We start from the raw sequence: 21,756 nt of genomic DNA, 5'->3' as shown, positions 1-21,756 counted from the left end.
CCCTCTGAAGAGTTTTCAACTTCATAACTTTTGAGATGCAAATTTTTAATGTTTTCTCCACTCAAATAGCTTTGAAAGATTCATTTCCTTCGTGTGAGTGTATTTTGTTTTCAAGACAAAGAATAAATGTCTTATATTAACTGCGAGGATCTTTTAGAAACAGAAGTTCTCTGATTCTTGCATATGACAAAGAAGGACAAAACTAAGGACAGGCTGAACTATGGCAGTCGTTGACAGACATTTGATTCATGGCCCCCTCTCTGACTGAAGAATCACTTAACATGGCAGCCACTGTGCCTGTCACTGCGGGAAGCTCCCCCCACCCAGCTCATCGTGCCTGGCGTGGCACAAATGCACATTCATCAAACCTGCCCCTTCCTTTGTTCCACTTTGAAATGTTTTGTAAAATTGTCAGTTTTAATTCAGATGTGTGAATCAGGCCAGAGAATGGACAGGGTAGGAGCACCTCAGCGTTCTTCTCTTCCTCACCAACACTTGGTGTCGCTCAGTGCAAAAGACTTGCATGAATTGTGTGCACAAGCTCTTGGCTTATCCTGTTTTATTTTTTAACTCAAGTTAAAAGAGCATGTGTGACCGTGTGTTTTCATTCAAATGACTCTAAATTGCTGTGATTACATGTTTAGAGCTTTACATATGATGATTACGTTTCAAAAACCGCTCGTTAAGTAATTAGCTTCTTTGGATCAATCTCATCCTGTGTAGTTGGTTGTTGCATCCCGTGACTATCTAGGCTGAAGGACACTTGTTTCGCTCACCCTGGCCGGCATCCCTCAGTCTGAATTATCCCAACGATTCTACCTTCTGCTGCCCACTTGTATGGCAATTGCCTTATAAACTCATGAGTCAAATTTTTTCCCTTTAATTTTTCCTCAGATCATTCCCTTTACTAATTTTCTCTTTAATTTTCGAGGACTCTCAAAAAACTGTCTTCACTGATGGATAAATAGATTTGACATGTTTCTCTCAACATCACACAATTTTCTAAGAAATCAACTATTTTCCTACTACACATTTCAGGTTCATCTTAATGCTCTTAACCAGCTTCAAGCAAGCCGAAGGTCATCGATCAGAGTTAATTCACTCAAAATGTGGAATTGTTTTAAATTAATTTCATCTCTTTTATGTTTTCTGAATTTTTTTTTCAGTTGCTAAATGCCAACCAAAATTTTTCTTGGAAAAATCACACCATTGGCTTTTCTTTGTGTCTTCTGTCTTGGCATTATGGCTGTTATAATCACTGGATAAATTTACAATTTATGTAGCTGACACCTTGTACTTTGGACTAGTTTATCATATTTTCAAGACTTAGAAGTTGCTTTTTTCCTGCAGGAAAGTTTGGGGGAGTGGTAGGTGTGGTTGACAGTTAGGGGGTAGTAAGACCTCATGCTATCATTTCAGTGGGGGCATTCCCTGACTTTTCCCCCACAGCTGAGCCTGGTTCTCTGTCCAGGGTGCCCTGAAAAGACCCCACCAGTCCCGGTTCCAAAACCTGAGCTCAGAGGTTGTGCCTCCCCTGCAGGTGTACCTGGCGGCAGGCACCGTGTACGGACTGGAAGGCCAGCTGAATGAACTGGAGGATGCCGCCCGCTGCATCCACAGTGGCACCAATGAGACCGAGCTGGCAGATCTGGAGGACCAGGTGGCCACGGCGGCAGCCCAGGTCCACCATGCTGAGCTCCAGGTAAGAACTCCCTCTCTGCCCAGATGGAGCACCCTCGTGAAAGGGGAGAGGGCACCCTGTCTTCCACAAGAATGATTGCAGAGCCTTTCTATCAGTTCTCTGGCATGCTTGCATGGTCCTTTTGTGTGGATTCCACCAAATCTGACTTTTAAAAATTACAGCCTTGGTAATATATCAGATTTCTCTTTAAACCTATGTCACCTTTCTCTTCGATGAATTCTCTGACCCACAGGTAGGTCTCCTGGCTATATAGGTTCTCGTTCCATCCCAAGACCTCCCCTCCCTAACCTTTATCACACTGTTGATTACTTACTTGATGTCATTTTCTCCCTCTATACACTAAAAACCCCATGAGGACAGGACTACAGCTGCCTAGCTTAACACAGAAACTCCAGTGCCTAACACAATACTGGACATGAGTTTGCCACTCAATAAAAATGGGGTGAATAAATGAATGAAATGAAATGTAGATTTCGCAGACCAATATTTTGCATGATTTAGATATGGCTGATTCAGAACTGAAATGATATTATCTGTACCTTTGTGAAGACACTAGTTTGACATTTTCGTGGGTAGTCCCATAGCCTCTCACTCTGAATCAGAGTGGACTGTGGACGAAGTCGCTGATTCTCAAACTGGGGTCCATGAGACGTACTGGTCTCTGTAGTATATGTTCAGTATAGACCTCTGGTTCAGTGCTATTTCTACAGATCTTGCATCTTAAAACTGTATCCTAGGGGAGCTGGGGTTAGTAGAAACCACCTATGCACAGAGCAGATGATGCTCTCGAGTGGTAATTATTTCTTAAGTAAATATTTTTGTTTTAGAGAGTCAAAAATCCCTAAAGCCACTGGCAGCATTAAACACTCTCGAGAATGGGGGGCGCCCATTCTCCACCTCGTGGAAGAACTAATGCTGCGTGCTAGGCATGGGCTCCTTGCACACGGCTCTGTCGACTATTCATTATCAGCAAGAATGGCTGAAGAGCATCTCTCCTCAAATACAAATCATTTTCTAGAAATACTGCCCAACATGTAATCAATTTATGGTCAAAGTTATACAAAGTAGAATAAAATCATTTGTTTTCTGAGGTGCAGTTGGGGCCAAACACTTCTTGAGTGGTTTAGCAAGAAATAACATTATGTATGGGTGTTTGGCAGGGTTTTACTGGTTAGTTATTCCTGCTCCTAGATATTTCTAGTCTTAAATTACTGGAACCATGTTTTATGGCAGAAAATCCTGGAGTCCAAAATGACCATATTCTTTGTGTTTGAATGTGCCTAGTCTTTATACATTTTAAAATATGACAGTAATGTTATCAATAATACCTAGTGTTCAGTGATCATTACTTGGTGCCACGAGTTGTCCTCGACACTTAACCTCATTATTGTAATCAATCCTCTCAGCAACTCCATGACATAACTGTTATTTCCCCCCTTTTTTTCCTAGGGAGACTGGGACTCAGAGAGGTTAAAACCACTTGCCCAGGGCCAAATAGCTAAAGAGTGATAAAGCCAGGATTTGAACCTCTTTCTGACCTCACAGCCACATTCTTTACCAGTCTGTGCTGCATGGTTTTCTGAGAAATGTGTTGGTCCTGCCATCAGACACATATCCACTTGCATAGGAGTCCTTAATTTGCAAGGGAGGTTGTCAACACTGCCTTCAGTTTTACAGATCTTCACAACATGGGAATCTTCAGTACCATGGAGACTCTCTCCCTGCTGCCAGCTGCCCCAGAAAATGAAGCCTCGCGCTCCCTGTTGTCTGTTCTCATCCAAAGTTGTCCCCACGGAGGAGGGTAGATGTGCTAAACTGTGTTCTTGGATTAGGTCAGAGTCTAGGGACTTTATCACCCTTGGCACAAGATTGCCCAGTGCTCTGGGAGATTGCAGGATGACCCATGGGGCCGGTGTCTATTATACTATGGTGCTGTCCACTATATCATGTGGCATCATCTCTATGGTTTTTCTGGGGGAAGTTCTCTCTTAACTCTCAGTACCAGGAAAAGCTGTTCTTCTGAGCATTCGGTCTTTATCTTACACTGATCTCTTTGCTTTGGCTCCTGGGAAACTCAGAGCTGAATTAGTCATCCCCCTAACAAGTGTAAGGGCCATTGGATATGCAGTCTTAGGAATGAAATGGAGCACAACTAGGTGGATAGATAGAGGAGAGAGAGAGAACAAAATGTAGGCAAAATCAGCTCTCAGTAGGCCCCCTTCCTCTTTCTCTGGCTTTTGCCCTATGATCTAAAACTCAAAAAATTAACCCCTTCCTATTCCAGAGCCCCCCAGTCAGCAGATCAGGAGGTGAGCAGCTGGCTCTCCCATTGACCCGTCTCTCAGGGCCTGATGAGCAAGAGCCTCCATCCGAACAGCTTCCAGGGAAACCATGGGAATCTAATCCACACCAGCTGCACATAACTGAAAAAAGTTTAGCTTGCAACCTTTCTAAGGGGGCTGTGCCGTTTATTGGTCTATAAGGCAAAGGAATGCAGCATTCAATATGAAATTTGAGGAGTCAGAACAAGAAGGCATCTGGGGGCCAGGGAGGGGCGGGGGCTGTGCAGTGTCTCCCCTGGGAGCAGCTTGGAGTATTTCACCGGTTGCCACAGCCTTGGCCTCCTCCCTCCCCCTCTTCCTCTTCTGACCAAGACTACCCCCGCTTGGGGATAGAGGATGCACCTCCCATATCCGCCGACCCTTCAGTCCTTCTCTCTGCACTTCTGCAGCCTCTGTCCCAGTAGGCTCATTCCGAAGAGGTCCCTAGTAAATGACAGCAGAATTCAAATCTGTCCTGAGCAGCTCAAGAGAGTGGAGGGATAGGGACGGGGACAGAGAACTCAGGGTCCACACACATTGGCTGCTGGGCCGACTTTCGGGTTCCCTGTCTGATGCCCTGGCAACGTGTAGGCTGTGTCTGGAGATCAGCAAGGCAGCTGTGATTCCCCACGTCCTCCTTCCACTCCGCTAGCCTGCTCCTGCCTCTCCCCGTGTCCCCCATGCCAGGTCTTGGTAGGTCCTCTTAGAATGTGGCAGCGTGGCAAGAGCAGGAGGGTTGGCATGAGTTCAGAGCTCTGCCCCAGACCAGCTGTGAAGTGCTGGCTGCGTTACTTACCCTTCTGGGCCACAGATGCCTCATCCATAGAACCAAGCGAATGGTACCTCTGTCACAGGTTTGTGAATGAGTTCCCATATTTAAAATGCTTAGCAGGGTGATGGCACAGATTATTGCTCTTTTCTAAGAGCAGGGATTACGTCTTCTTCATCCCTGGGGACATGGGTGGGTTAGGTACTTTCTGGGCACTGACTGGGCTCTTACTCTCTGTATCTGCCTTAAGACTCTTGAAAAGTAATCCGAACTCTCTCTGACCGTCTGATGTTATGGTCGAGGAAACTGATGCCCAGAGAGAAGAGGGAGTTTCTCAAGGCACTTGTCCTTTTAATGAAAGAAATGGATTGGAACCAGGGACTGCTGGGCCTTCCTCCTAGGAGCCTGTGTTGTAGTTTTGGTTCATGGAGTCATGGAAGAAAGAAGAAGGACCTATAAATCATACTCGCCTTTCAAAGCTCGCATCAAGTGTGGTCCGCTCTGGAAGCCTTCCTGACCACCCCCCGCCCCTCTCCCCGCCATGCTGGGCAGGGCTCCCATCATGCCCTGGGCTTCCACTTATCCCTAGAGATATATCCCTGACAAGGGTGTTGATATTCTCTAGAGCTACCAAACTAGACATTTAAATTTACAAAGGAAGGCCTGTGTTTTATTTTCTTATTACAGCACTAGATAGAGAAGGGCTTGGTAGAAGTTGGACAAATGGGTGCCTGACTGACTCAGTCAGTGAGAACATACAACTCTCGATCTTGGGGTTGTGAGTTTGAGCCCCACGTTGGATGTAAAGATTACTTAAAAAAATAAAATCTTAAAAAAATAAAGAAGATGAATGAATGAATGAATGAATGAGTATACATCAAAGCAGATTTGTTCATTATTATTATTTGTTCCTGTCATTTCTAACAAAGATTCTCCCCTCCTGTGCTTTCCCCCTACTGATTCTGTCTTTCTGTTGCATTAAGATTTCTGATATTGAGAGCCGGATTTCAGCTCTGACCATTGCCGGATTAAACATAGCACCGTGTGTGCGCCTCACGAGAAAACGAGATCAGAAGCAAAGGAACCAGGTGCGTTTGTCCCTTACTTCGTCTGTTGGAATATTGCACGACCTGGAGAATTTAGATCAAATATCTTTGGTTTTGCGAAGGTGTGTTGACAGCTGTGTTCTATTTGCAGGTACAAACCATAGACACATCAAGGCAGCAGAGGAGGAAACTGCCTGCCCCACCAGTGAAAGGTGTGCATAAAGTAAACCGCAGAGCTACCAAAGAAATAAGCCTGACTTATTTTGAGTTACTCAGCGATCTGAGTTTGAGGACCAGATCTAATGCAGAGTTCTCACCAGAAGTGCTCTTGTGAAGAATCTATCTTGACTTGAATCCCCCAGAAGCAGACCCCGAGACAAAGACGGGATTTGGGAAGCAATTCCAAGAAACTGGTAGGACAGGAGAGAAATGATTCAGGAAAGGAAATTAAGTCAATGCAATACAATTTAATTCACAGTTTATTTCTCCAGGCAAATGAGACTAAATCCTGCTGAGGACTTCTGGAAGACAGTATTTTTTTTTTAAGATTTTATTTATTTATTTGTCAGAGAGAGAGAGAGAGAGAGGGAAGGAGAGAGAGCGTGTGCAAGCACAAGCAGGGGGAGCAGCAGGCAGAGGGAGATGCAGGATCCCAGAACCCTGGGATCATGACCTGAGCCGAAGGCAGACGCTTAACCGACTGAGTCCCTGGAGACATCCCTGGGAGACAGTACTGATGGCACCTCACAGTCTCCTGCCCATAGAATAGGAAGATGAGGATTTCAACTCTCAGCTATCATCCCTCGACATTCATGGGGGTGGGGGAGAGGTATTAATTCCCTGGTACTTCTGCCCACCCCATCCATGAGCCAAGAGAGAGTGACAGTACTCCAGTACTCGCAGAAGCATGCTGTTGGAATGTGCTGGATGCCAGAATGTGTGGCATGTCAGGGAAATGTGGGCAGGGCACTAGAGGCATCTAACACAGTGCACAACCCACAGGGGATTCCAGCAATGCCGGTGGTGTCCTCCTCATCCACTGGGCGTTTTCAACAATTTCCCTGGATTCAGGAGCCACATATGATGATACCAAACTAGGAATTTGGATCTACAAACCAGAAGAGTAGACAGTCAGAAGATATGTTTGAGTCTTGGCTCCACCATTCTTTGTTCAACATTTCTTGAATCAGTAAAACCTTATACAAGCTTTGCACAGTGGCAGTATCGTAGCCACTGAGGTTTATCTGAGGCACGATTATTGCTAATTGAAAACCTTATACAATTACAATGTATTACAGATCCATTGCTCCTTATTTGAAACCTTGGATAAGTATATGTTTCAGAATATCCTGGACATTAGAAAAGTAATATGGTAAAAGTACAGTATATTTCGTAATAGCCCCTGCCCCGTAGTGTCTGGGGCAGCAGCTGATAAACACATTAATATCCTTGCACCAAAATATGAGAATGTTCACTCTCAGTGGGATGGACAAGGATTTTAAATGGTCATATGTCAGTGTAAGTCAGGTTTGGCCATTGGACAATTTTGGCCCCAAAGTTATAAGGATTTACAACCTTGAAAGCCTTTTATATTCCAGAATTGCAAATAAGAATTTATGAACTATGCATGGGGTGCCTGGGTGGCTCAGTCGATTAGGCATCTGACTCTTGATCTCAACTCAGGTCTTAATCTCAGGGTTATGAATTCAAGCCCTATGTTGGGCTCCATGCTGAGCGTGGAGCCTACCTTAAGAAAAATAAAGAAAGAAAGAATTTATAAACTATGGTGGATTATCTCCAAACTACCTTTTCCTGGAAAGCCACTAATGAGTCTTGAATTTGTTTGGTGCATATCATAAAAATAAACATAAAATTAAAAACGTCTGCAGTCATATCTATAGACTGCAATGAGATACCAAACCTGGAACCAAAATCTGGGTCACGGGGACCCCTGGTCTTTCTTCCTCAACACTCGGCCCGCTTCTGGGTACCACTTATTTCCATCTGTTTCCTTTTAGCTGAAAACATGGAGGCATCTTCAGTGACCGCCACGAAAACATTTAACCGCAACTTTGTTCTCCAAGGCTCCTCGACAAACAGGACTAATGAAAGGAAAAACACCACCAAGGATTTGATGGTAAGTTGTGTCTTGATGCCCATCACTTGCACTGTAGATGAGGCCTCCATTCTGTAGCCCTCCTGTCCCCTGCTCCCCCATCAGAGCCCCAGGAAGCATCCTTCCTGCCTGGTCTCACGGTCTGTTGGTCAGGGACTTGGCGGGTAAGTGGGCCAATGAGAAGCGATGAGCACCCTGCCTGGTATTGCTAACCTCTTTGGTATGTGGATGCATCCTCGCAACTCCTTGTAGGGTTTCATATGAGAGAACTAAAAATGGGTACATAGGAATGTAAGGGTCTGGTTGAGGTGTCAGAGTTTGTATCCTGTTTTTGATCCACATTCACTCATCCTTAAATTTCTTGTGAGTCATTAATTACTTGTTGTGTTCCTGAAAAAAAAGTTCAACAGCTGTCCCAAAACACAAAGGAAGGGACAGTAGATAATTTGCACAAACTCTGGTGAGCTTGTACAGAGGGCTAACAGATCACTTGACTAAATACCTACTTATGTCTGGTGGGGCTTCCGTGGGAAGTGATAATCCAGCTGAACTGACCCCGTGGTACCATTACACTGGGGACAGATGGCATCTGGGTGACAAGATTGAAGCAAGGGCAAGTTTATTCTTCTGCCTTTTATGCATCACTATTCTTCCCTTCCCCTTCCTCCGCCTTATGGTCCCTGTCCCTGAGAGCAGGAACCCCAAGTAACAGCATAATGGTGGGCATGCCCCTTTGGGGTTACAAATCACTGCATCTCTTGGGCATCACATGGCAACAGCTCTGCCCACTGCCTCCTCTTCACTGCTCAGCCACTACCCCTGACCTTTTAAAGTCCAGTTAACCTTGCTCCCAGCTGTTACTTCAAAGACCTAAAAAGATGCGTTTATCGCACTTTAAAGGGCAAACCATTAGGGCCAGGGAAGGAATCTGTTAAAATAAGATAGTTTAAAACGTTACCTTTCCTAAAGATAGAACATAGATTAGTGGTTGCTAAGGGCTGTGGGGAGGGGCCGTAGGAAGAAACCACTTGGTGGGTAAAATGTTTTACTTTAGAGGCACAGTAGGCTTTGAAACTAGATAGAGGTGGTGGCCACATGACAAATGCCACTGAATTGTTCCCTCTCTGCGGGGTGGAGGGGCAGAAGGAGAGGGCGAGAGAGAGTGTTAAGCAGCCACAGCGCCCTCTGTCTCCCCACAGGAGCCCGCTCTGGAGTCAGTGGTGATGTATTAGCGCCCCGGGACTCCACTGCCAATGACCCACTGCCTCCGGCCGTACACGACAGTGCCTTGACCCCACAGCCATCGAATACTGTGCGGATTTCCACCCGAGGAGAGGGCCTGGGGAGGCCACGGTGCACCGCTGCACGGGGCTGTCCCGATACCTCACCCAGCAAGCAGTCCTGGACTTGGGCGCTGCCGGCTTGCCCACTCTCTGCCTTAGGCTCCCAGGGGAATCCCAGACAGCAAACTGAGACGCTGGCTTCCAACAGCAGAGCTCCGTGTTCAAAAGATGCATCTTTTCCCTATCCGCTTTGCTACTGTGTGTTGTCTTTAAGATTGTTTTTGTTTTTGTTTTGTTTTGTTTTGTTTTGGTCCCTCTCATTCAACTAGAAGTACGTGCCAACAGTTATTTGTCCAAAGGAAAACTGCTGGGGGCTGGGGGGTGGAAGGAAGGGAGATCTGTATCATCATTTAATTCATCATCAGGTCTTGCTAATCTCTTACAAGCATCTTTGTCCCACAAGTGCTAAGGAAAAAAAAGTGCAAACGCCCCTGTAGTGAACATCAGGACTGTCCCATGTGGGGAGCGTGCACCCAGAGAGGATGCCGCCTTTCAGCCACCTCCTTCCTGGGAAGTTCCAACCTCCCCTGCACCCGGCACAACCAGTCATTCCCATCGCTTTGCCATCACAAGCCACGAAGTGGAAAGCTCTGCCTCACTCATGCCATGTCCAGGCCTATCTGAAACAAGGTCTCATTGAGAATTCAGGGCTCTTCCCTGGACTTATGGACAGTCTCCCCACTCTGAAGGGGAGTGGAGCTTGAGAACACCCACCATTGGCTTAACTTTACGGCACTGTCCAGAATCCATATGATGTGGTTTAGCAATGATCATGCATCTAATGGGGTTTGGGTAAATGGATTCTTGCAGAAAATAACCACGTGAGAAATTGTCCTCCAAAATGTATTTCCCAATAAATATTCAGCAAAAGTAATAGAATGACCTTAAAATTAAACATGATTAAAGAATCACCTTGGGAAAAACAGGTATAAAAAAAGCAGGGAAAACTGAATTTAGCAGACACAAGAGCTGACACGAACTCCACATTCCTGGTCTCAAATGCATGACTACATAGAGTGTGTTTATAAAGACAAATGGAATGGAATTTCACACAATGAATTGAGCATTTACAACCTTTCTTAAATCTGTCCCTGAGACATTCTGAATCAAAGGAAGCAAATCATGGGAAGCAAGGGGATAGTTTGACTAAAATGTATTAAGTGACTGCTTTCAGGAAGGCAGTTTCTTCTAATTTTAATCCTTAGAGCAACCCTCTTTGGTAGGTGTCCCCATTTTTCAGATTGGAAACAGAGGGAGCCAAAGAGATTAGTTTGCCCAGGTCACACCTTGAAACTAAGTCTAATTGGAAAGCCTCACAAAAGCCTCACTCCATGTTTGTTTCAACTTCTACATTCTTTTGCTGCTATGCACATTCCCAGACCTGATTTGCCGCTGAGATGTGTGTTATGATCCCTTCCTGATGGGGGTCTACCTATCTTCCAGTGATACTCCCTGCTGATGCTGTGTATGTGTTACCCAACAGAAAAGACTCTTTGGAAATAAAGTAAGTCTTTGGCTTTTTTTTTCTGTTGGTGTGACTCAAAGCAGACAAATACAAATTTTAAAAACACAACAAAAAAAGATCTGAGTTCCAAATAGAATGTTTTCTTTAAGAGGCATGAAAAGCAACTATTGTTGTGTTACAGTGTTAAAATATTCAGTTTTCTTTGACAAAAATGTGTAAACTGTGTAAGCCTTGCAAAAAGAAAAAAGAAAAAAAAAAGAAGAAGAAGCCTGCTCTATGGCATTTGAAATTTTATAAAGGTTTCCTTGTGCCAAATAAGTGCAAAGATTTAATTTACTATTAAAAACCATAAGTATATGTTATAGTTTCAGAAGAATTATTTTGTCATCAAGTGATTTTGATCTTCAGTGTCAATATTTATATTTAGATTAATTTTTATAAATGAAAATATTTTAATGGTTTAAGAAAATGAGGACAATAGGACCATATCTTTGATGACTTCTGAAAGTTATGCTTGCCTTCATGTTATATGCACATTGCCGAGAATTACTGTCAAGAGAAATGATAAAGAAGTAAAAGTCATTTATGAAAATAATGTATGTGGGTGTGTGCTTTTTTGGGTTGGGGAAGACTGGGAGTGCAGAGGGGACAGGGAAAGAAGTCAATGTTTAGTCGTTGGAGGGGCCAACCTTCAAAGCTACTGTTGCCTTACACCCCCATTCCTTCCAGTCACACCACTTGCTTCTGCATTACTCACTGTCCTGAGAGCCGCAGTATTCAAAGCAGAGGGGGAGGAGGGGAAGAGTGTAGGTTTATCCCCCAGGAGACCTTTCTGATTGTCATAACTTGGCGGGGGGTTGTTACTTGCATACAGTGGACAGTGGCCAGGGATGCTGCCAAACATCCTACAATGCAGAGCCACCCGCAACCAAGAATTATCTCACACAAAATGTGATCAATGCCAAGGCTGAGGACGCTGGGACCCTGGAGGGAAGCCTAGACGTGGGCAGAGAGGCCCCTGCACAGGAAGCAGGACCCTGAGTCTCCCAGAGTCTTTCACGTGTCCAGTGACAACTGTGGCTTCTCTGAGGCTGGCCTGTCCTGACACTGGATGTTGCCATCCCCAAGGAGGAGTAGGAACCCTCTTCCCACTGGAAGTAAATGAGTGAATAATAATAATATGGACAGAAGCCACTGGCCTTCACCGCCTGGTGGCCTAACACGGTTGTATTCAAACTTGAGTGGGCATCAGAATCACCTGTTAAGACACAGATTCATGGGGCACCTGGGTGGCTCAGTGGATTAAGCCGCTGCCTTCGGCTCGGGTCATGATCTCAGGGTCCTGGGATAGAGCCCCACATCGGGCTCTCTGCTTAGCGGGGAGCCTGCTTCCCCCCCTCTCTCTGCCTACTTGTGATCTCTCTCTCTGTCAAATAAATAAATAAATAAAAATTTAAAAAAAAAAAAAAAGACACAGATTCATGGGAGTCACCCAGTCATCCCCAGTGCTCGGTCTACTTTCTCTACATTACTACGCATGTGCCTGGCACAACAGTGTTTGCTCAGCAGCGAGAGCAAACAAGCTAACATTTAGGTGGACAGGGCATTTCAGAAGGTGGGGAGAACACCATCTGTAGACCCATCTGAAGTCCTTTTAAGGCAGCATTTCCTGGCTGGAATTACTGATTTCTCCATCCTCCCTCCCCACAGCCCCATCCCAAAGGACAGCTGGACATGTAACACAGTAAAGACAGTCCAGTCACACTCCAGCAGCAGGAACATTCCACCTCTCTAGCCCAGAAACCCCCAAAGCATTGCTGAGCAACCAATCTGCCTCATCCATCCGAATATTCAAGAGAATCCATTTGAGCAAACAATGTGAATATCAAGAATGATGTGCAGCTCTTCTTGCTTCTGGGGTAAATAGGAACAGTGTAGCAATGATATTTTCCCCGAAGAGGTAAGTGCTTGATTTGCCATGACAAAAAAATAAATAAATAATAACGTGACCTAATATTCAAAGCACTTGAAGGCTGCCAGAAAAAACTGGGTTCCACTCTTAAGGCTTTCCATTTACTAGCTCTGTGACCTATAGCCTTATATGTGAGATGGGTTATAAAAATGTTCTTAGTGTTGTTACAAGGCTAAATGGAGTAACCCATGAAGAAACTCAGCAGAATCCTGGAGTACTATAGGTACTATAGTATACTGTAGGTATTTATAGTAAATGTGTATATATAGTATGTATAATATATTATAGGTACTTTTACCTATGTCTTAGGACATGAAAATCATTCAAATATCAGCACCAAGACTTAGGTAAAATGCTGTGCCCCACTTTTCCCACTGACAGTCAGAAAGATCATTGTTCTACAAGTACACACTCCCTTTTCACCCTGACTCTGGGAGCCGTGCACTACACTGGACTTTGGGCTGGGTCATGTGACTTGCCTTAGCACTGGTAGAACATACTTCTCTTAGTCCATTTGGGCTGCTATGACAAAATTCTAGAGACCGAGCAGTTCATAAACAACGGAAATTCTTTCTCACAGTTCCAGAGGCTAGAAATCCTAGACTAGGGTGCCAACATGGCCGGGGGCTACCAGAAGCCATTGCAGGCTGCTGTCTTCTCACTATGCCCTCACATGCTGGAAGCAGGTGAGAGATCACTCTGGATCCTCTTCTAAAAGCACACTAATCCCAGTTGTGAGGCTAGACCTCTCCTGACTTAATCACCTCCCCAAAGCCCTATCTCTTTATACCATCACCTGAGGGGTTGGGATTCAAAATATGAATTGGGCAGGGGGCAGGGACACAATCATTCAGACCGCAACATTCTCCAACCCTTGGTTTGGACTTGGCCACATGACTTGCCTTGGCAAATCAGATGTTAACAGAAGAGCTACATAAGGGGCTTCAAATATGTTTATTGAGTTGGGTTTGCCCATTTTCATTTTGCCATTCCCACTTTAAGAACATGCCACAAGCAGTCAACTGCTCCAAGGAATAGACCCAGACCCAACCAACTTGTGGTTTGCGGCCAAGTTCAGCTGAGCCCAGCTGAGATCAGCAGAGACACCCTACCAACCTTTAGACCTATGAGCAAGAATAAACCATCCGTCTTTTAAACCACTGAGACTGGCAGTAGTTTATTACATGGGAATGACTAACTGATACACTCCCTGAAAAATGCATTTTAACACCTTAGATTAATCCTTCTGTTGGGGGCAAAATGAAGATGAGTGGCTATCAAAGGTAAAAAATCACATGCCAATATGAAGGATGGGTAAGCAAAGTATTGACCTGCTTGGTTTTGACATTTCCAATTTATATATGAAACTTCTTTTATATTTACATGTTTCCCAAAATGTAGCACCTCTCGCTCTCTCTCTTTCTCTCTCTTGCTCTTGCTCTCACTCTGTGTGTGTGTGTGTGTATTGATCTTTCCAAAGTGTCCTCAATTCATTGAAATGTTTGGTAAAACACTAAAGCACAGGAGACATTTGGTGTGTTCTTTTAAAAATAACTTCTCGCACAGCAACTACTCCATTTTCTCCCAGGGGAAGTATTTCCCATGCACAATTTGCATTTTACAGAACAGTTGGTTGTGTGAACCTTCTGTCTCTACAATTGAATTATAATTATGACAAAGTGCAGGTAAATGGAGTTGCATTTTAAAGAGATTTCAAGGGACTAGAAAACTTTAATATCCACTTCAAACATTGGAAACCTCAAAGAAGTTATTTAGAGGGATCCAGTTTGGAAGAATCAAGTCCTACAATATGGACAACTATGTTTTATATCAAAGCCATCATGTTTGATAAAGATGAAAGTCTTAAGATAGTGCTTCTTAAGATAGTGCTTCTCCAATGTTAAGGTGCAAACAAATTCTGCTTCAGCAGGTCTTGGTTGGGGAGGGGGGTGCACAATGCTGCAATCCACCAGCTCCCGGGTGATGCCAATGATGCTGGCCGCACCTGAGCAACAAGGTTCCCAGGTTCTGTGGAGTCCCTCAAAGGGACCCCTGCAAGATAGAGGCCAGTTACCAACAGCAGCACCCTGTTCATTATGCCTCACTTCTGACTTTCCCTCCCTTCATGTACTCACATTCTGAGCACGTATCCTGGGGTCACCTCCCCAAGGAACTACTGAACACAGAGTCTCCTTTGGGGACAACCCAAACCAAGACATCCCCTGCAATGCATGCACATGTTTGCATAGTTTTCCTGCACTGACCTGAAAGCTTCTTCAGGAACTGGTTTCTATTAGTCCCACCCAGAGCTTGGCACGGAGCAGGTGTTTGAAACAAATGTCGTTCATCTAGGCTGTGTGGTTGCCCCACGGCCATGTGACTGAACTGAAGATTCTGTACAACAGGGAGCCGTCCCTCCCATGCCCATCCAGAGGTAGGCGGTGAGCATCCTCACAGCACTGGAGTGCATAGGAGGAATCTCAACACCAGCATGGAGGAGCAGGAGGCTCCCCAAACCTTCACTTCTCCCTTCTCCCTCTCCTAGAGACAGTAGGGCAATCCAGGGGCCAATAAACCATTTAGGCATCTGCTCCCTGGAGTCTGAAAGCACAAGCCCCTGTATCCATAGACGCTCACAACCCGTGGGTCCCAGTGAATTTGCCAGTAAATTTGGCTTAGTTTAGCTGGACCTCTTAAAACACGGTCTCCAGACTGAGCAAGAGTTAACACGGAGTTCTTGGATGCAATCACCCCTTCTTGCCATCACTGATAAGGTGGGAGAACTTTGAGATGCTCACGCATTTCACTGATTTCTTTGGACACAGCCTATGTGCCCATCCATGACCCAACTTTTCTTCGAGTGGATCCCTCTTCTTTATTCTTTGCCCACCAAAATCCAGAACATCGGGAACTTAACAATTAAAGTAGTCGTCCAGAGTGGGGTACAGATGACACATGGGGTGTAGAGATGGTCAGCTGGGGGCAGGTGAAAGAAAATATTAAAACTTCTTTTTATACTTATTTTTTATATGGAAGTAAGTTTTCCAATATGAAATATATGACAGATGAAAGTACATATAAATAATTTACAAATGAATATACTTATTTTGAGCATGCATTGTCAGTTTTTTGTAATGGAACATATAGCCAAAAAGGGCTGGAGACCACCTACTAGTGGGAAATCCTAGCATACTTCTGATGACTCAAATTCCCCCTGCCCAAACTCGTCCCCATCCCTGTCCTTTTAAGGACAGTGTTAATTCTCAAGACCTGGCCCAGCTTGAAGGGCAGCTGAAAGCAAGGTAGAGGTGGGGAGGTCATTCTGAGAGCCCCAATCTATTGGTTTGGCCTGGGATGGGTTTTGCCCATGCCTTCAGGGAAAAGCTTTCTGTCTGGCTAGCTGTCTTCCTTGCTCTCCTTCCCAGCCCAGGGAGGGAATGTCTATTACTATCCAACTCCCTTAACTGAACTACTGAAAGACACCAGGTTATTTTTGTCCAGACACAGCCCATTGGGTAGCCTTGAGGTGTGGGGATTTCCCAACAACTTTCCTTGCAGTTCTCTGAAGTGAACCCAAGTTAAATCTCTGCTAGTAGAGGGAGAGCATTGGCAGTCAGGTGAACCAGGCAACAGCTCTATCCAGCTCTACCTCCCTTGATTTATAGCACCCAAAGCCCTCCAATCAGGTGGGCTGAGCTGTTCACAAGCCCAGCTAACCTGAGAACTCTGGAAAGTCTATTTGTGCAGGCAAAGGGCAATGAACATCGCACATCTGTCATCTCTTAAGATCTTCCACAAGTCCAGGAGAGTCTGTACTCTGCTATAATCAGAGCCATTTGGAGTATATGCCTTTGGCACTTCTCAGACAGCCCCAACAAGTTTGCCAAGTTCTCAGTCTATACTTTCCCAAGAAGGTTAGAGAAGCAGGACTGAGTATATGGTGGCCTGAAGACCATAAGAGTCATCCGTGTTCTTCACCATGTGTTGTGATATCAAATGAAAAGGAGCAATGCTGGCCCAGAGCCATGATGGGCCACAACCATGAGGGGTTAGGTAGTAAGGTGACAGGATGAAAAGGCATGTAATTGTTGCCCATAGAGCAATATGGTCATTTCTTAATTGAAGATAAAAGGGCAATTTGCAGGCAATGGGGTTAGTAAGTATTTTCTGTTGCACTTCCATCTTCAACATGCCCTTCCTGTTTTCTCCTAATGACAATAACTTTCACTTTCAAGCCTGTCTTTTCTAGTTTATTCTTCCCTACTATTTTACTCATTTCATGACAAACTCACTCAGAAGTCAGAAAAAGACTTCCATCTTTGAGGAAGAGCCAGTCTTTAAAAGGGTAAGGCTGGACAAGTATTCTTTGCCCTGATAAATGTAGCCCATGTGTCACAAATGCTCTGCTGAGAACAGATTTTGTGAATGAGCACTTCCACCCCATTTGTAATTTGGGTCTTTGTAGACCCATCCTGGTGATAAATGGGTTTCTCTCCTCAGTCTGGCAGAATCAAGGTTCCTTTCTGTCTTTGAATGACACTGTTATTGGCTTTTCTGTGTCCAGTAGCGATTCCTCCTTGTGACCATGAGCTATTGAAATGCTGCTTATCTGAGGTTCAGTGGCTCTGCTGATGTCACTTGGCCAAATGTCAGCTTGGTGCCCATCGATTGTTGAACTGTCCAATGACAAAGGATTAAGACACCCCTTCTTGACTTGATGCAGTTAGGATTCTGCTCTCCTGGCCTCCACTCAGTCTCTGATTGCAGGAGAAAATATACATCTCAACTAATGCTAAAATTACAGATCAAAACATGGTTGGAAAGCCTATTCCAGGCATTGTCACAGCCCTGTACCCTATAGGAATTCTGGATCACAGCTCCTGGCAGGGTCCCACTTACACTCTGTGGGTCACAAACCATTAAAAATAAGACCTTTCTCAACTCTGTGTCTTCCCACATTATATTCAGGCCCCTGGAATGCCTCCCTCTTACTGTGAATAGTCTATCTATTTTTTAAGAAGTCTTGGCTCAAATGTCACCTCCTGTATGATGGTCTTGACTCCTCCCAGCCTAGGGGAACTGTAGTGTAACCCAGACAGTTGGAGGTGGAAGTAGACTCCATGCCACTCAAAATCTAGGTTCAAATCTACTGGTTCAAACTGGTTCAAACCCCTAATTCTATTTCCTGTGAAGCCCAAAGCCTTTCCCAGAAGCCTGTGAGTTTGTGCTTGTGAAAATCCACAGTTTCTGATCTTTTCTCCATTGTTGCAGGCTCTATTTTGCACTGCATTAATCCAGACAGGAAATTTAACCCTCCACTATTTTCATTCAAACAACAAAGACAACAATCAATCATCCCTTAATAGTAGACATCACTGAAGGGCTGATGGGCAGCAGGAGCTTGCGGGGGTTGGGGGTGGGGTGGAGAAGTAGGTGGGGGCGTACCACCTAGTAGCTGAAAATTCCATTTTGGCATTCCCTTTCCAAAAGTCCTCTTTCCAACCAAAGGTGGACTTCCCACGCAGCACCAGTCTCCTGCTATGTCCTGCCTCCTCCTCTCTGATCCCCAGGATTGCTTGGCCAACTCCACAGGCCTCTGTGATGCCTTGGCCCCACTGAAAACTCAGCATATAGGTGTCCCACTTTCTGCCCAAGCACTTACCCAGAGAAAGCTCTGCACCTAAGCTGAGTGCTGGAATTCACTATTAAAATATCATTTTCTACCTCGTTGCATGATTCCCTCTGTCCTCTCATCACAGAGCATTTTGCATGTTCCCCCATCACCATTCCATTTATCACAGATAAACATCATTTATGTGCATGTCTGGATTGATACAGTGCATTTTGTCTTTAGTCCATGGTTAAAAATAAGACACTGAAAAGTTTGAGAGGCAAGTGGCCTGGTTAGATTTATGAGTTTATTCTTTTTAATTGCTCTGATTTTTTTTAGTGTAAGGAATACATGACAGCAGGGCAAGGAGACTGTGGATAAACTAATTTAGAGACTTCCTGTAGAGTCCAGGAAGGAATCAAGACAGCTTAGATTAAGGCAGGGAGAAAGGAGAATTTTGGTGAATCCAGGAGATATTTTAGAGTCAAAAACGGGATTCGGGAATTGGTTGGATATGGGGGTGAAAAAGATTGAGGTGTGACATAGGGAACATATTGGTCCCATTCACTGATCTGGGGGATGTTGAGGGAAAACAAATTCCTTTTTGGATATGTTGCATTTGAGATACTGACCAAGTGGAGAGGTCCAGGAGGTATATGGATCTACATTTGTAGAGATCAGGGCTGGAGGTGGAGATCAGAGGGTGAGTGGGACATGGATGGAAGTGGAAATGTATAAATAGATGAGGTCACTGGGGGACCTTATAAAATTTGATTGGTACCAAGGGCCCTGGACCTGTGGACTGGCAGAGGAGGAGTAGCCAGAAAGGTGGAAAGAAAACCAGAGGAGAATAATGACTCAAGAAACAAGAAGTTTAAGAGAAAAAGTGAGTGGCTACTGAGCACTCAAATTGTATGCACACTGGAAAGGCTGAGACTGCATGACTCCATTCCACCAACCAACGCAGAAATGGAAGTACAAGTTTAAGCACAATCCAGATGGATCAATTTGGGGTCATGTTGAGTTTAAGGTGCTTATGAAACATCTCTATAGAGATATCCAGGTGTGGATTATAAACACACATTCACTCCAGCAGCATGTGCTTAGTGTCTACCCTTTGCCAGGCAAGGTGCCTAGGACCAGATAGATAAAAAGAAAAAGATATAATCCTACCCTCTGGAAGTCTACACTTTAGGAAGGAAGAGAAGACACAGAATTAATGAAAATTTATTTAACACCTTGCAGTTCTTAACTGTGGGGAGGTGGGGGTCAGTATCCCCTGGGATGCTTTTTAAGAATACATGTGCCAGCCCATGCCAGTCCCCCTTCCCTACCAATATTCTAATATTTCACAAAATCCTACTCCACATCTGATAGAACAGGCAGTTAGCTGGGTATGAGCGAGGAACATAATTTTCTGGCCACTAAAAATAAAAATCCAAAATAAGTAAATACATTAATTAATAATAAAAAAATTAAAAATAATAATAAAAAATCCAGAAACTTCCAACTATCCCCAGAACACAAATAGCTGGGAAAAGCCCGGGGAGCCCACCTGTACTTTTCCTTATAACTGCTACCCTAAAGTAACCTATAGCTTCATTATAATACATTTACATTGTGGTCTCTACCCTCTTTAGGAGGAAGGCTGTCATGATATCTGACAAGGACCATGTAGGGCCCCAAACTCCCCTTCCCAACCAGTAGGAAGAATCCCTTAGATGACTGGAAGCAATCTCAGAAACTGCCCTAGCGCTGTCCCTTGAACAACACAAGCATAAAAGGAGAAGACGGCCCCAACCTCTCGTACAGTTGCCATTTCCAGACCTGCCTGTTCTCCCATCCTGAGAGTGTACTTTCGCTTTTGATCTTTCTAAGAAAGGCTTGCTTACTTGAGAGTCTGGCCTTAGAGTCTTTCTTGGTTGTACTCAAGAACGAAGGTCTGTGTGGAGGCAGGGAAGGGACCCACAGATGACATAATCACCGCCGCACCCAGGCCCAAAGCAATAATGAGGCTGAAAGCAGGTGTTTGAGGGTTGGCGGCTGACTCAAAGAACCAAGCAGAAAGAGTGGAGAGAAGGGAAGAAGGGTAGGAAGGGCCCCAGATTTCCTGCTAGGCCTATTGGGTCAGTGGCAGCTCCGTTAACTGAAACAGTGGAACAGATATGGGGTATAGTAGTACTTTCTTTTACTCTGAAGTTTGCTCATATTTTTGTTTGAACTGGTTTTGCAATCTCCACACTTTTTAATTAGCTACTCTGAAAGACACCTAAAATTATCACTCTGAGTAACTAAAAGAAGACAGGCTGTAGCGTTTCCACCACTACTATAACTTAGCACCCTGGCTATACAACATGGGGACTAGGTTTATGGCCAATGGTTCATAATATTTTCACAACATCCTAGCTCAGGCATGAAGACAAAATCTTATTCTGTTTGCTTAGAATGATCTTGCCCTCCAAACCAATTGCTCTTATTGACAGGTCTACAAATTTTCATGTTTCTCTTAAGGAGTATTATCATTAAAGAGGACTAATATGCAAAGGGAATTAAGGTGAAGTGAACTAACAGATTTTTTTTACTTAATCTGTTTTCTCACACTCTTTCTGTGTCCTACCCATTTCTCAAGGCTGAATGGTTTTATTTAAATAATTGCCCACATTTTTTTCCCTTCCTCAAAGGTGTTTTTGATGAAAAATAATTTCCTCTCTCTCTTTATTCTTTAGCTCAAGGGGGAATTCTAATGCATTTCCTTCTTGCTGGTAGCTTATTATAACCAGTATAACCCAACTGGGATGATCTGAGCCCCTCCCTTGTCTCCCAAATGTTTGGAATAACTACCTCCTCTACTTCAGCTCTGTCCCTATCCTGACACCATAATGCCACTGAATGCATCTGTGAGGTTCCCAGGCCCCTGGGTTCAACTGCCCTCTGCTGGTGACTACCACTCTTAATTCAGCCTCTAGGATCCACACCTCCTTCCTTTGGTATTCAAAACTTCACCTTCTGATTTTCCTCCTATCTTAATGATCACACTGGCATAGTCTGAGCAGACGAGGAGTCAGCAAAGGTGCTGGAAATAGTATGACAGGTGATATGGAAGAAAACCAAGAGAGGGTGATGTCATAGAAACCAAAAGAAGAAAGGAGTAGTTCACGCCATCAAATTCTGAAGTCAAGTAAGGGGGGAAAAAAACCCACCATGTGAAATAACAATTCAACTGGCAATATGAAGATCAACCAAACTCGGGCAAGAATGGTCTCAGTGCTATGTAAAGAGAAGCCTGTTTGGAGGGGATTAGGAGAGATAGGTCTTGAACAAGTGGAGAGAGTAATAAAAACAACTCTTTGGAAGATTGGAGAAATGGTCTTGGCAAGAAAAGGAATGAGGTAAGAGAGCTTTTTATTTTTG

The 21,756-nt window shown here is 44.4% G+C and overlaps 1 protein-coding gene across 1 annotated transcript in view; it reads left to right on the top strand.

The window, feature by feature from the left end:
• The window catches only part of MYRIP (myosin VIIA and Rab interacting protein), a gene marked incomplete at its 5' end in the record, with an annotated part of 315,920 nt that extends 304,587 nt beyond the window's left edge, over nucleotides 1–11,333 (top strand). Inside the window, 5 exons of the mRNA XM_080821795.1 lie at nucleotides 1,541–1,702; nucleotides 5,776–5,880; nucleotides 5,990–6,050; nucleotides 7,857–7,975; nucleotides 9,154–11,333. Of these exons, the coding sequence (XP_080677921.1) occupies nucleotides 1,541–1,702; nucleotides 5,776–5,880; nucleotides 5,990–6,050; nucleotides 7,857–7,975; nucleotides 9,154–9,186 (480 nt within the window). The 3' untranslated portion in view covers nucleotides 9,187–11,333. The remainder of the gene's footprint in view (nucleotides 1–1,540; nucleotides 1,703–5,775; nucleotides 5,881–5,989; nucleotides 6,051–7,856; nucleotides 7,976–9,153) is intronic.
• Nucleotides 11,334–21,756: the final 10,423 nt, after the last annotated feature.

This window comes from Martes martes, assembly GCF_963455335.1.
Source record: "Martes martes genome assembly, chromosome: 1".
Taxonomy (NCBI): domain Eukaryota; kingdom Metazoa; phylum Chordata; class Mammalia; order Carnivora; family Mustelidae; genus Martes; species Martes martes.
This window is presented reverse-complemented; position numbering and strand designations above follow the sequence as displayed.